Source organism: Microtus oregoni, unplaced genomic scaffold (assembly GCF_018167655.1).
Source record: "Microtus oregoni isolate MIOR12 unplaced genomic scaffold, Mior012 000107F_ref0000227, whole genome shotgun sequence".
NCBI classification, from domain to species: domain Eukaryota; kingdom Metazoa; phylum Chordata; class Mammalia; order Rodentia; family Cricetidae; genus Microtus; species Microtus oregoni.
The window spans coordinates 2,877,540-2,891,471 of NW_024544725.1; the positions used below are offsets into that span (position 1 = coordinate 2,877,540).

Genomic DNA, 13,932 nt, shown 5'->3' on the forward strand with positions numbered 1-13,932 from the left:
TGTAAAGAGTGTATTACAGTATATTAACTGCCAGATTCTGTTTAGTTTTCCATGATCTTATATTTAGTTGCCAGAAGAGGAATATGAATTTATAAAATATTTCTAAGACTTTAAAAACTTTAAAGTCTTTAAAAACTACCAATCCACTTGCTACTAATGAGTTTAGGAAACAGACTTGCATTTAATTTTTTTTCTTTTCTTTTTTGGTTTTTTGAGACAGGGTTTCTCTGTGTAACAGTTCTAGCTGTCCTGGAACTAGCTTTTGTAGACCAGGCTGGGCTTGAACTCACAGAGATCCTCACAATCACTCTGCCTCACGAGTCCTGGGATTAAAGGTGTGTGCCACCACCACCAGGCTGCATTTTAAAAATTTAGCGCAATACATGTAACACTGTGATCGTGAGGTTGGTTTGATATTTATCCACAGGTCAACCAATGGGAAAGTTCCAAACAGTGTGTTTCCAGAGGAGCCACTCTAAGGATGGTGCTTCATAACTATTCTGACACACTAGGCACAGTAGTCCTCTTTAGATCTGCAGAAACTGAAGAAGTTAAACAAGCTGCCCAATATTTTAAGTTGCATAGCCATGACCAAATTAGTTCTGTGAACAAGGTTAGTGCTTCCGTTACTCTGACTTAGTAGAATCATGAAGGATCACTGATCTTATCCAAATGTATGCTTCTATTCTTACGTTTCATCTTTAAACTTTAGCCAGTGTGTATAATATTACACCAAAGTCACTACTTACTAACAAATCATGATTAGCAAATCATCTAAACACCTTAGTATTAACATTTTCAGTTTTTAACATATAAAATAAAACCAACTTTTACTTCAAATATAGGCTTCTGGCCAGATTATGATAGTTTAGCTTTACTCTATTGTATTTACATATGCTCTTATCTGTTATATCATACCCAGAATGAAAATATAATTCAAATAAACGAAATAAGTACGAGAGCTGATTCTCCAGATGTGGCAAATTTATGTGAACACCACATAATTACTTACAATGCATAGGATCCCTTTAACATCATAGCTACATTCCCAGGAATGCTAATCTCACAGGTTTGTTATCTTCAAATAGGCAAGTCAATGCGCTTTATAAGTGTTTTATTTTCCCAGAAATGCTTTCTTTGAAGAAAATTGCCCTTTAGATTTCTAGGACTCATTTCGTCTTGTAATTTTGCCTACTAGTTGTTGCTTTCTAAGTTTTCATATACTCTATCCATCAGGACTATGAAGCCAAGAAGAATTCTCAAATTAGGATAGTAAGTCTAATGCATATCCACTACTTAGAGGGCTCCTCTGGGTATCCCAGGTCTGTATTTCCCTTGGGAGTCTCTGAGTTGGTCTCTGATATAACAGTGGATTCTGATGCTTCTTGTTGTGAACTGTCTCCATCAAAGACAATATCTTCAGGATTTGGTGGGGCTGGACAGAAGTCCTCATTTGGGCAGATTTGCTGGAAGAGTGTTTCTGCCTAGACAAGGATGAAAGGACAAATTAATTTTTGAACATCAGCTTCAAATGTATGTGCATTTGTGGCATTATATAAAAAAAATCACATCTTTAAAAATTTATGTAATTACGTTTTAACCAGTACATGTGGTTGAGTTTAGTAGGACAAGGTAAGAGAATAAAATAGCAAACATGATACTAATAATAAATATAATAGATGTGGCAAGTTGCAATAATCCACCTTACTGTTAGTTAAAGCTTTGTATCATGATAGGGGGCTTTTATTTTTGGCAACTGGTGAGGAAGAGTCATTTTAAGGTGTTAAAGAACATACTGATTTCCTATACTGCTTCTCTCTTTTTTGTAATACATATGCAAGGTCATCTATTTGGCCAAAAGTTAATCACCTATGGCCGTAAGGTCCAACCCAGAATATCTCTTGCTTTATCTGTTTGGTCAAAACTTGACCATCTATGGCCCAAGGGTCCAACCCAGACTACCTCTTGATTTTTTTTAAATAAAGATTTATTGGAACACAATTCTCATTAGTTTACCTATTATCTATATCTGCGTTTTCTCTTTAATGGCAGAGCTGAGAAGTTGCAATGAGGAGGACACACGCTGAACAACCTAAATATTGACCTTCACTATTCTGGGAGTTTGGTGGAAGGGTAATGACAGAATCATAGAAACATTTAAAGTTGATTTGAACTATTTATTTTTAGTGTGTGTGTGTGTGTGTGTGTGTATGTGTGTGTGTGCGCGTGCGCGCGTGTGTGTATACTTGTGCCACTGTACATATGTAGAAGCCAGAAGACAACTTCCCAGAATTGGTTTTCTCCATCTACCTAGGGTTATGGGATTTGAGCTCTGGTTGTCAGGCTTTTATGGCAAGCACCTTTACCCCACATAGCCATTTGTTTTAATTTAATATGGATTTGCAAGTAATTTGATTTTTAGGTAGGCTTCAAGTGTACACATATTTTGTAACAGAACATTTCCTATGTATATACTTAAAAAATTTAACCATTTAGTTGGATATATGTGTGTGTGTGTGTGTGTGTGTGTGTGTGTGTGTATGTATATATAGTGACATCTTGGCATACATAGTACAATGGTTACCAAAATCAAATGAAATAAAACATGCTTTCACTTGAATTTGGAAAGTATATTAAGGAAAAAGGCTCAAACTCAGAGTGACAACAATCAAGTTTTGTTTGAAAATGCCATAATGATTCGAAATACTTTTTATGTTACTTAAAAATAAAACCAACCACAGATATCATTTTGGATATTTGTAGTTAGAACACTTAAGATCTATGCATACTGAACTGGAGGCTTCTAAAGTCAGATCCAGAAGTATTATTAGTAAGTCATCAGTGCATCTTAGAATCATAAGCTGTCACATATGCATACAAGAGAGTCAGATTCACATATTCAATCTCTTTGCAATATGAAGTAAAGAAAGGAACAAAATTTCCAAAAGCTAAAATGTAGACTTTTAGTTGAAAAAGAAATATATTACAACACTGCAGGAGCCTGTGTAATTTATATAGGCAAAGCCAAGATAATATTCTGAGAGCTTTCATGAATACTTTCCTTAATTAGAAAACAGAAGTTGGCAATAGGTAACTCATTTAATCACATGATGATATACTGGAATTAGAGCTTAATTTATCCAAATAAATTGGCAATGTATAAATATTACTGATGCTCTTTAAAGAAAGCATACTTTTCCTCAAGTGGATATAAGATATAACATGTTAGTGAGTATTTAAACATTAATGCTGTTTTCTTCATTATATTTCATATAACCCATGAAAGTTACCTTTCTGTGAAGCAAACTACTGTGTTGAAAAATTGCCTTTTAACTGTAATCTTCTAGTATACAGTATATATATAAAAGCACTTGTATTATAAATCTTTACTTTAAAATTCTCCTATTTTGGTTTAAACAATGTTTTGTTTACTCAGAAAAAATACCAGCCTAACCAAAGTTAATTAGATAAAGGGTTTTTGAAAATTTTCTTCTTTCAAGAAAAATGGGTCACTAAGTAAAAACAACATTATTAGCTTAAGACATAAATGCAAATCTTAAGCTATGGGTACGAGATGTAATTCCCTGTTTGTGTGACATTGCTCAGGGTCTAGCATAATTTTCAAAGACCAATATTAGGCTCTAATGATGACTTATAAAATTATAGCAAAAGGCTGCATCACTGTTCATAGAATTATTGCTGTGACGAAAGGGTATTTTAAGGATTCAATAAAACTACTTGGTACTAAAAGATCGCTGCTACTGGTGAGAATATAATTGAATTCATGTCTTCTGTGGTCTTAGAGTCACCCCCACCCACATACACACATTCCATAAAACTCAGGAAACTGCTGACAAGGGGGTGGAAAGAAGACATGAAATACCATCTTTTAAGTAAGAAAGATATAGCCATGGCAACCATGAATTCATAACAGCTGTGTTCACAGAAGCTAGACCCTCATAACTGCCAGGTACAGAGAAGGAGATGGGACTGAAGGTGATCTACACTTACTGCATATATTTTGGTAACCAATAGATTCTAGGACTGGGGAGGCAGAGTAACCCATTGCATACTAATTAGTTCAGGTCCTCAAGGTTAGTTTTGAAATTACGGTTACATACTTGGCCTTAATTAAACTGTATGGAGGCATTAAACAAAACCAAAGCTGGTAAACAGGGAAAGAGATTTGTAGGGTGTCTGTCAGTCTGTCTGTCAGTCAGTCAGTCTCTGTCTCTCTCTCTCTGTCTCTCTGTCTCTCTGTCTCTCTCTCTCTGTGTGTGTGTGTGTGTGTGTAGGGGGAGATTACTGATATGGTTGGCAAGGAAATAGGAATGGGTAAAAGAGTATTTAGAACACACAAAGTACATACATGGAATTGCGAAGAACAAAATTTACTAAAAATCATTAAATTATTGACTTGCTGATTAAATGATGAAAGTGCCAAAAGGACCTGACAAAAGTTTCCACATTTGCCTAAAAGCATGCCTTCTCTTCTTTTCTTCCTATCAAGGTAAAAAAGGGGTTTTTAAAATATGTCCTAAGAATCTTCTGCTTACTGGAATCAGAGTGTACATTTGGCATCTAAAATAAGTGTGCCCTTCTTCACCATTCTACCTAGAATTGTCCACATGGATTTAACATACTTTTTGGCAACTATAAGAGCAGCTTTGGAGGCACTGGCTTGAGTCAAAACATTAATGGTGTTATGTTCATTACGTAAAATTACATTACTCATTCTCTCCAAGATTAAGAAATGCATGAAACCATTGTAAAATTATCTTACATATGTCGGGCGTTGGTGGCGAACACCTTTAATCCCAAAACTCAGGAGGCAGAGGCAGGTGGATTTCTGTGAGTTTGAGGCCACCCTGTTCTACAGAGTGAGTTCCAGGACAGGTTGCAAAGCTACATAAAGAAACCCTGTCATGAAAAAGAAAAAAGAAAAAGAAAAAAAAATCTTACATACTTTGCTTGTTCTAACCTTCCTGGAAATGGCTTAGGCTCCTGGAGAACAACATTTTTTTTAAATATGCACCAATAATCCAATGATTATTAGAAGCAATATTTAAGAATATTGGCATTTCAAATTCATTTTAGCAATATATATTTATAAAATTTTCATTATTTATTCTCAAAGTAGTTCTCATAAATAAGCCTTTATAATTCCTTATACAATTTAAGGAGGTAAAACAGTTGATAGAGTATTTAAGGTAGCAATGTAGTTCACAGACAAAAAGCCAATGATTATTAAATGAAAAAGAAAGATGTTTTACTACTTTCTTTCCCCTCTACCCAGGAGGATAAAAACTACTCACTTATCCCAGAATATCAATTTTTTAAATACAAAACTAAGAAATGCCATGCCGTACCTGTTTGACTGCATTATCATTTCCTAGATCACAGTCTGGGCCAGAGCACACATAAACGTTGGATGGTAAATCATTATAACAATCTCTGCTAATATCTGATGAATCTCTCATATTGAAATACAGTGCCCATAGAATCCTTGGCTTTTCAATATGTTCATTTTCTGGAAGTAAAAATAAATTTTATCAAATTGAAAATCATAATTTATTATACTATATGGCCAAATACGAACAAAGTCATGATTAGACTTTATAGAAAATATTTTTATAAATAAGCAATTACTGCAAATAACGAAAGGTTCACATCTTCCTTTCCAATTCGAATCCCCTTGATCCCCTTATGTTGTCTTATTGCTATTGCTAGAACTTCAAGCACTATATTGAAGAGGTATGGTGAGAGTGGACAGCCTTGTCGTGTTCCTGAGTTTAGTGGGATGGCTTTGAGTTTCTCTCCATTTAATTTGATGTTAGCTGTCGGCTTGCTGTATATAGCTTTTATTATATTTAGGTATGACCCTTGTATCTCTAATCTTTCCAAGACTTTTATCATAAAGGGATGTTGAATTTTGTCAAATGCTTTTTCAGCATCTAATGAAATGATCATATGATTTTTTTCTTTCAGTTTATTTATATGATGGATTACATTGATAGATTTTCATATGTTTAACCAGCCCTGCATCCCTGGGATGAAGCCTACTTGATCATAATGGATAATTTTTCTGATGTGTTCTTGGATTCAGTTTGCCAGTATTTTGTTGAGGATTTTTGCGTCGATGTTCATGAGTGAGATTGGTCTATAATTCTCTTTCTTGGTTGAGTCTTTGTGCGGTTTTGGTATCAGAGTAACTGTAGCTTCATAAAAGGAATTTGATAATGACTCTTCTGTTTCTATATTGTGAAATACATGAAGGAGTATAGGTATTAGCTCTTCTTGGAAGTTCTGATAGAATTCCGCATTGAAACCATCTGATCCTGGGCTTTTTTTGGTAGGGAGGATTTTGATAACCGCTTCTAATTCTTCGTGACTAACAGGTCTATTTAGATTGTTCACCTGGTCCTGGTTTAACTTTGGTATATGGTATTTATCTAAAAAAGTGTCCATTTCTTTTATATTTTCCAGTTTTGTGGCATATAGGCTTTTGTAGTAAGATCTAATGATTCTCTGAATTTCCTCTGTGTCTGTGGTTATGTCCCCCTTTTCATTTCTGATCTTATTAATTTGCAAATTCGCTCTCTGCCGTTTGATTAGTTTGGATAGGGGTTTGTCAATCTTGTTGATTTTCTCCAGGAACCAGCTTTTTATTTCATTGATCCTGTGTATTGTTTTCTGTGATTCTATTTTGTTGATTTCAGCCCTCAGTTTGATTATTTCCAGTCTTCTACTCCTCTTAGGTGAGTCTGCTTCTTTTTTTCTAGAGCTTTCAGGTGGGCTGTTAAGTCTCCAATGTGAGCTTTCTCTATTTTCTTTAAGTGGGCACTTAGTGCTATGAACTTTCCTCTTAGGCCTGCTTTCATAGTGTCCCATAAGTTTGAGTATGTTGTTTCTTTATTTTCATTGAATTCCAGGAAGACTTTAATTTCTTTCTTTATTTCTTCCTTAATCCAGGTATGGTTCAGTAGTTGACTGTTCAGTTTCCCTGAGTTTGTAGGATTTCTGGGGGTAGCATTGTTGTTGAATTCTAACTTTAATCCATGGTGATCTGATAAGACACAGGTGGTTACAAATATTTTTTTTGTAACTGTGGATGTTTGCTTTGTTACCGACTATGTGGTCGATTTTTGAGAAAGTTCCATGAGCTACAGAGAAGAAGGTATATTCTTTCCTATTTGGGTGGAATGTTCTATAGATGTCTGTTAAGTCCATTTGATTCATTACCTCCATTAATTCTCTTATTTCTCTGTTAGGTTTCTGTCTGATTGACCTGTCCATTGGTGAGAGAGGAGTGTTAAAGTCTCCTACTATTAGTGTGTGCGGTTTGATGGCTGCCTTGAGTTTTAGCAATGTTTCTTTTTTGTATGTGGGTGCTTTTATATTAGGGGCATAGATATTCAGGATTGAGACTTCATCCTGATGAACTGTTCCTGTTATGAGTATAAAAGGCCCCTCTCTGAACATGGTGAACAATGAGGGCTGATGAGAAGCCAAGAACAATGGCACGGGGTTTTGATTGTACGCAATGTGCTGGCTTTGTGGGAGCCTAGCCAGTTTGGATGTTCACCTTCCTAGATATGGACAGAGGGGGGAGGACCTAGGACTTACCACAGGGCAGGGAACCTTGACTGCTCTTTGGACTGGAGAGGGAGGAGGAGAGGAGTGGGAGGAGGGGGAGAAGGGTGGGAGGAGGGGGAGGGAAATGGGAGGCTGGGAGGAGGTGGAAACTTGTTTTTTTTTCTTCCCTTTCTCAATAAAAAATAAATAAATAAGCAATTACTGAATGTGAAAACACAAACTCTAAGGTGAAATATGGCATTTCACACAATGAAATCTTTTCAGTCCAGAAGAAGGTAGATTTTAGAAATTATTCTCAAAGGTTAGCAAGATGGCTCAGCAGGTTAAGACCCTGGTTACTATGCCTGAAGACTGGTGTGCCATCATGTGTGGGACTCACATGATGGAAGTAGAGAAACAATTCCTTAATTGTTCTCTGACCAATGCCTACAGATGCACACAAAAATGAATGAATGGATGGATGCAACAAAATATTAAAGTTCTTACAATCCTAGTCACCCTTTATTTATCTCCCCTAAGTGAAAAGATAACATAAATCATGTTTCAGATAGAAAAACAACTTAATGCTATATAGTAACTTAATAGTATATACATATAAGATGACAATCATATAAACTGATATTATTCAGAATAAACAAAAGCATAGCAAATAGAGATAGGAATTAATGGGTACTTTAGTGGTCAGGGAAGGGGGTTGGGGACAAAGGTCAGGTGGCTATTTATGGATATGAAAATTTTTTGGCAGAGGGCAGAATCAGAAGTGTTTTACAGTTGTTTCTACAGCTGTTTAGACAGTTCTATGACTATAGCTTTTAAAACTTGGAGCTTCACCTGAAATGTGAAAATTTTATGGCATATGAATAATAGCTTTAAAAATACTACTTAAAATAACACATACAGAATTTAAAATGATATATACTAACTCTCACTCTAATGCTTTATGTTACTGGATCACAAAATTAATGGCAAACAACAAAAGGAATTTGCAAAAAAAAAAATGAGGCCACTAGGTCAAATGTCATTGTGAGTACAAGTTCTCTCTGAGCAGCAGGCATCCATTATGCATGTCAGGCAATGACATAAGATCTGGGGACATACAGATGGAGTAGACTTAGTTCTGATTCCCCTGTATTTAACATTTTCTTCTAATACCGGGTCTGGCACACAAAATACATTCACTAAATAATTTATGAATGCATTTTGGTAATATTCTCCATAATGAAAATATAAAGTGTTTATAGAAAGGTGCAATCTTGTTAATCTCAATTCCTACAGCTCATTTCTTATTATAGTAATGATCATTCCTCTGCCTCTTTTCTTTTAAAATGTTATAATTAAAATTTCTTTGGTTGAAGACAGAAAAAACTGCTGTTATCACATGTATCGATTATAGTTTTCTCTAGCCCAACTCTGCCAAAAAGTCAAAAGTCTGCATAATGGTAATAAGGAATGTTTATGACAGTAGTGAAACTCTGTGAGACACTGTGTGAATCATCAAGAAAATGTTAAAGTTGTAATTATTCAATTACTGTTCTTATTGAATTAGTAAACAATGTAGAACAATTTTAGCTAAATATATCATTCAATTAATAAGAATGCCCTAGGCCCCAGAATAAATAAATTTTATATAATTTTAAATACGTCTTCTGTAGGAAGAGCTATATGCCATATTTTCTTATTTGCCCTGAATAATTCATAATTATTAGGGTGAAAAGATAAGGAACTGAATGAAAGAAGTGCTCTTATAAGGAGTCTTCAATTTTTCATAATTATCTATTTTATGTGGGTAGGTAGTGGTTTGAATGGAGTTTGGCTGTGCACCACTTGCATGCAGAAGCTAGAATAGGGCATAAAAATCCCTCAGGAACTGGAGACAGTTGTGAGCTGCCATGTGGGTACTAGAAATTGAAGTCAGGTTCTTAGGAAGAGCAGAAATTCTTAACCACTGATTCTTTTCTCCAGCCCCAAGGAAATGAATCTCATACTGATGCTAAAATCTGAGTCTGAGGGACCACTAATTCATGCAGAGACACATTACACAGCAAAAACTACTTATTAACAAAAGCTGTAAAAAAACGGTATTTCATAGTTAATTTCATTTGAGTTTTATTAAACTGACTAGTGAGTTTAGCTTCACTAAACTGTGAGAATTTATTTAAAAACACAACCTCTGCATCATGTATCAAACACTGCGGGGAAATGCCATCTATGTGTAATGGCATCAAACACAACAGCAGGAAAATGAGCTAAGGTGTGGAAGGTCTTTAGTAGGACCCAGGTCATATCTAGGTAAATATTAGGTGAGCCTATCTTCTAGTTCATAAGTGTTCTCTGCCTTTGAGGACAGCTTTCATTCAATACAAGACAGCTGAAATGAATAGTTCAACAGATTTTAGGAAAGAGATTTCACAAAGGTTAAGGCTTTAACAAGCAACTCTGTTGAAAGTGAAAATTGACATAGTCTGAAGATCAATGGTCTGGATACAAGGGAGCCATCAAGCTTTGACCTTAGAACCTTCAAAGAGACATGTAATTGCTTCATCTTTCTTGGAGGTCAGCTGGAGGTAGAGAGAGAGAGAGACAGACAGACAGAGAGATAGAGATAGAAAGAGAGAGAGAGAGAGAGAGAGAGAGAGAGAGCGCTGGAAAAACAATATACACCCTGAAGCAAATAATAGTTAAAACTACTAAAGCTACTAAATAATAGCTCATTTCAATCAGATCAATTAGATGACATGCTAGACTAAGGAGGTAACAGGTGACAGAGAATAAGATTTTGTGGTAATTAAACAAGTGTATGTACTGAATAAAGAGGGAAAAGAAAAGCAGTGAAGGCAAACCAAATAAAAGCAAGATATGTCTCTAGGTACATGCCATGGGCAGGAAACAAGTAAAATCATTTAGCTAAGCTGCATAAGCCCTGGAATATAAAAGTGAAATAAAAACCAGAAATTAAGATATGGCATTTGCTTTCCTGGTACAGTTAATATCCTTACAAGCCACCAAATTCACACTCATCTGTGAAGGGAATTTGTTTTTAGGAAGCATTGCTGTTAGAGATAGAAATGATTACAATAAATGAGGCAACTCGACAAACCAGGCAGATTGGAGGGTTAAAAAAATAAAAAGAAGATGATGCTATGATAATACTAGATTCTAGACATTTATACATACTGTACTAACAAAATTCTGGCTTTACCTTGTATTGAAAAATCTTCTATTTCTGGGTAAAATAAGAAATCAGTACAGTTCTGTCAGTGAGACCCGCATAGCACTCAGTTTATCACCTCTCAATGTTTACAAGGATAACCTAGACCCTACACAAGAAAATGAATTGTAAGAAATGACCTGATTTTTTAACCTATAGAATGAGGCTCATTAAGCATAAATCATCTGATATTTCTTTAGACTAAAACATAGACAAAGATTTAGAGATATTTGATGTGCTTAAAGGAGCCTGGTGGGTGGGTATGAGTACAATGATTTCTTTGGAGAGGACAGTCTGAATACTTCTGGCTGCTATTCATGAACCTGAAAGGTAAGAAAGATAAGGTACTGTCTTCAGAACCTTACCACAATCTGCCCGCCACCCCCAAACACACACTGTCAATCAGTCTTATAGTGGTAAAGAGAACACCATCCTTTGTAGGAAACGAACTTTCCTGTAAGGTGATGAGGCTAATTTTCATAAAGGTTCAGAATGCACAACACCATGGAGAATGTTGAACTCCATGGAGAAACAAACAAGGCCACACAGCATTCTTCTGCTGCTACATGTTTCAGCAAAACTACTGACAATGCTCTAAACCACAAAGTTTCAGATGATTGCCGAATAACCAAAAGACAATAAAAGCCTGTAGACATACAAGCTTCTGCAAGAGAAGAATGTGTTTTAATGTATGAAAAGTTCATATTGCTCGCAAAGTTGCTTCTCCCTCATTTAGGCAGGAAAATGAATTGAGTTCTCTTCTGCAGGTGACTTTGCCTCTTTGACCTGCCATTGCCCAGTGCTCACTTTATCTGGTGATTCATTTTCAATAACTCCAACAGTATTTGTTCTGACATTTTAATTAAAATATGACCACTACCTCATCCTGATGATAAAAAGTGTCAGTGCAAACTAGCTCTGCAGTGCCTCGGTGCACCTGAGGACCCCTCTGGCATAGTTCTTGCTAAAGAATTTCCCTGGGGTTCCAAACAATACATCATTTCAAACCGGGATAACTTGAACCATTAAGGTTAATCTTAAAAATCTAAAATGGCTAGTGGATGCTAGTTAGCCAACATGCAATTTCCGCCAGCTTGATTTTGTAAACCAGAAAATTAAATGTAGTTAAAAAGTGAGGAATAATGATATGTTAAGTGTATTATGTGGCACAGTGATAAACTGCAATTATAATGGAGACACTATGAAAATGATAATCTTGGTTATGAGCAAGATACAGATGCAATTAAAGCCTGAAGACTCTACATTAGGTTGAGGAATATGGTTGTATATATTATAAGTTAGAAATCACAATTTTAACAGTAACTCAAACATTCATACAATACATTCAAATGAAAAATATACATAAATAGACTAAATTTAAACTCAAATGAAGTTTTTCAGATTGAAAGAATTTATACAACTGGGGGTTTCAAAAAGAAATGAGATTAGCAGGTATAAATAGAACACTGTGTCTTATATGTAAATGTTTATATCTCACTCTGTATCATCTCTGCATTAAGAAAGTAGTCAACACACAGGAGACCGAAATACATAAACACTAGGAATAAAAACAAATGGCTGGCTGAATAAATGTATCATTTAAAGAAAACTGCAATGTAAGAAGGGAAGACAGTGAAAGGGATCTAGAGAACACAAAAATGCTTTAATGAAAATGACCTTTACTTCACACACATGAAGAAGAGTTATCACATTATATTTTTGATCACTCACATATTATATATGCAATATTTTTTTCCACTCAGAGCTACTAGCTGTACCGTACTATGGGTGGGGTGATTTTAAAAGTTCAAAGTGGAAATGTATTCTTTAACTATGAGTCAGAAACAGATACAATTTGTAAAGCTAAGTATTTGGCATATAGCACTTTAAAGATAATTATAGTCAGGACTTATATACTTGCCAATTAATATTTTAATCTTTTGAAAGTTAAATAAACATTTTATAAAGAACTATATATTTTTCATAAAAATCCTGCAAAAGAAATATAGCTATGAAAAAGTGCCTGTAATACTAACAAAACTAATTAATAAATTTCCCAACAGTACTTCCCCTTTCTCAGGCATGTGAGTATGTATGCATATAAATGTGCATTTGATAATTATGGGGTTTTTGTCTATACGTGTGAGTACTTTCCCTTAACAATAAAGACTGCACATCTTTTCTTTGTGCAATGACTATGTTCAAAATCCTTAGTAAATATGTGGGAGTAATTGCTGAATAAAAAAATTAAAATACTGAACTTTAATTCAGGCTCAGTTCAGTTCCTGAGATATCTAAGGGGAATATCATGTTACATTAACTGTCCACCACAACTGCCCTATTTTCTTACCTGCTTCCATTTCTGTATATGGAGTAAACAATTTCTGTACTACTGGTTCTAAATCTTCTCTTGCTGTTTTAGAAGACACACAAGTCAATGCACCAAATCTGGAAAAAAAAACACAAAACCATCTTGACTACCTGCTTATCGTAACTGTTTTATTCATATTCAAAGTACTAAGTATCATGGGCAGTAGTGATTGAACAAATCAGGGATCCTCTGTTCAATGAATTTACAATCTAATAATAAGGGTACAGGTAAAACCAATATATCATGCCATACAAAAAATTAAATGTATATGAATGATAGTTCAAAGAAAAAAATCACACTAACACCCAAAGGTAAGTAACAGCTAAAGTTAATTTTGCAAAACATAAAAAAGGTAAGTAACAGCTAAAGTTAATTTTGCAAAACATAAAGTAATGAAGCTTACGAAATCATTTGTATATGCACGCACATGTCTCTCTCTCTTTCAAACACACACACACACACACACACACACACACACACACACAAACACACACACACGGGTGGTGAGAGCGAGCAAAGTATATTTATTAGCAAAAAGAAGAATCCATTATTAACACTTGGTTGATAAGTTAACAACAAATCATCTATCATTTCAGAGATTTCATAAAACCTTTTTGAGGAAACACTGATGACTTAGTTTGAATCATAGAATACTTCAAAGTCCATAAAATGGGAGTCAAAAGTCTATATAATATTTTGAGGAATTCTAAATTACTCACACCACCTAGACCTGGATAATGTTTAGGTTTGAGAATAT

General features: G+C 34.9%; 1 protein-coding gene across 1 annotated transcript in view; it reads right to left on the reverse strand.

Moving 5' to 3' along the window:
• Nucleotides 1–1,292: 1,292 nt before the first annotated feature.
• LOC121443472 (rab proteins geranylgeranyltransferase component A 1-like) overlaps nucleotides 1,293–13,932 on the reverse strand; it is a 172,353-nt gene continuing 159,713 nt past the window's right edge. Inside the window, 4 exon segments of the mRNA XM_041645222.1 lie at nucleotides 1,293–1,484; nucleotides 5,370–5,530; nucleotides 13,155–13,241; nucleotides 13,244–13,252. Coding sequence (XP_041501156.1) covers nucleotides 1,293–1,484; nucleotides 5,370–5,530; nucleotides 13,155–13,241; nucleotides 13,244–13,252 — 449 coding nt within the window.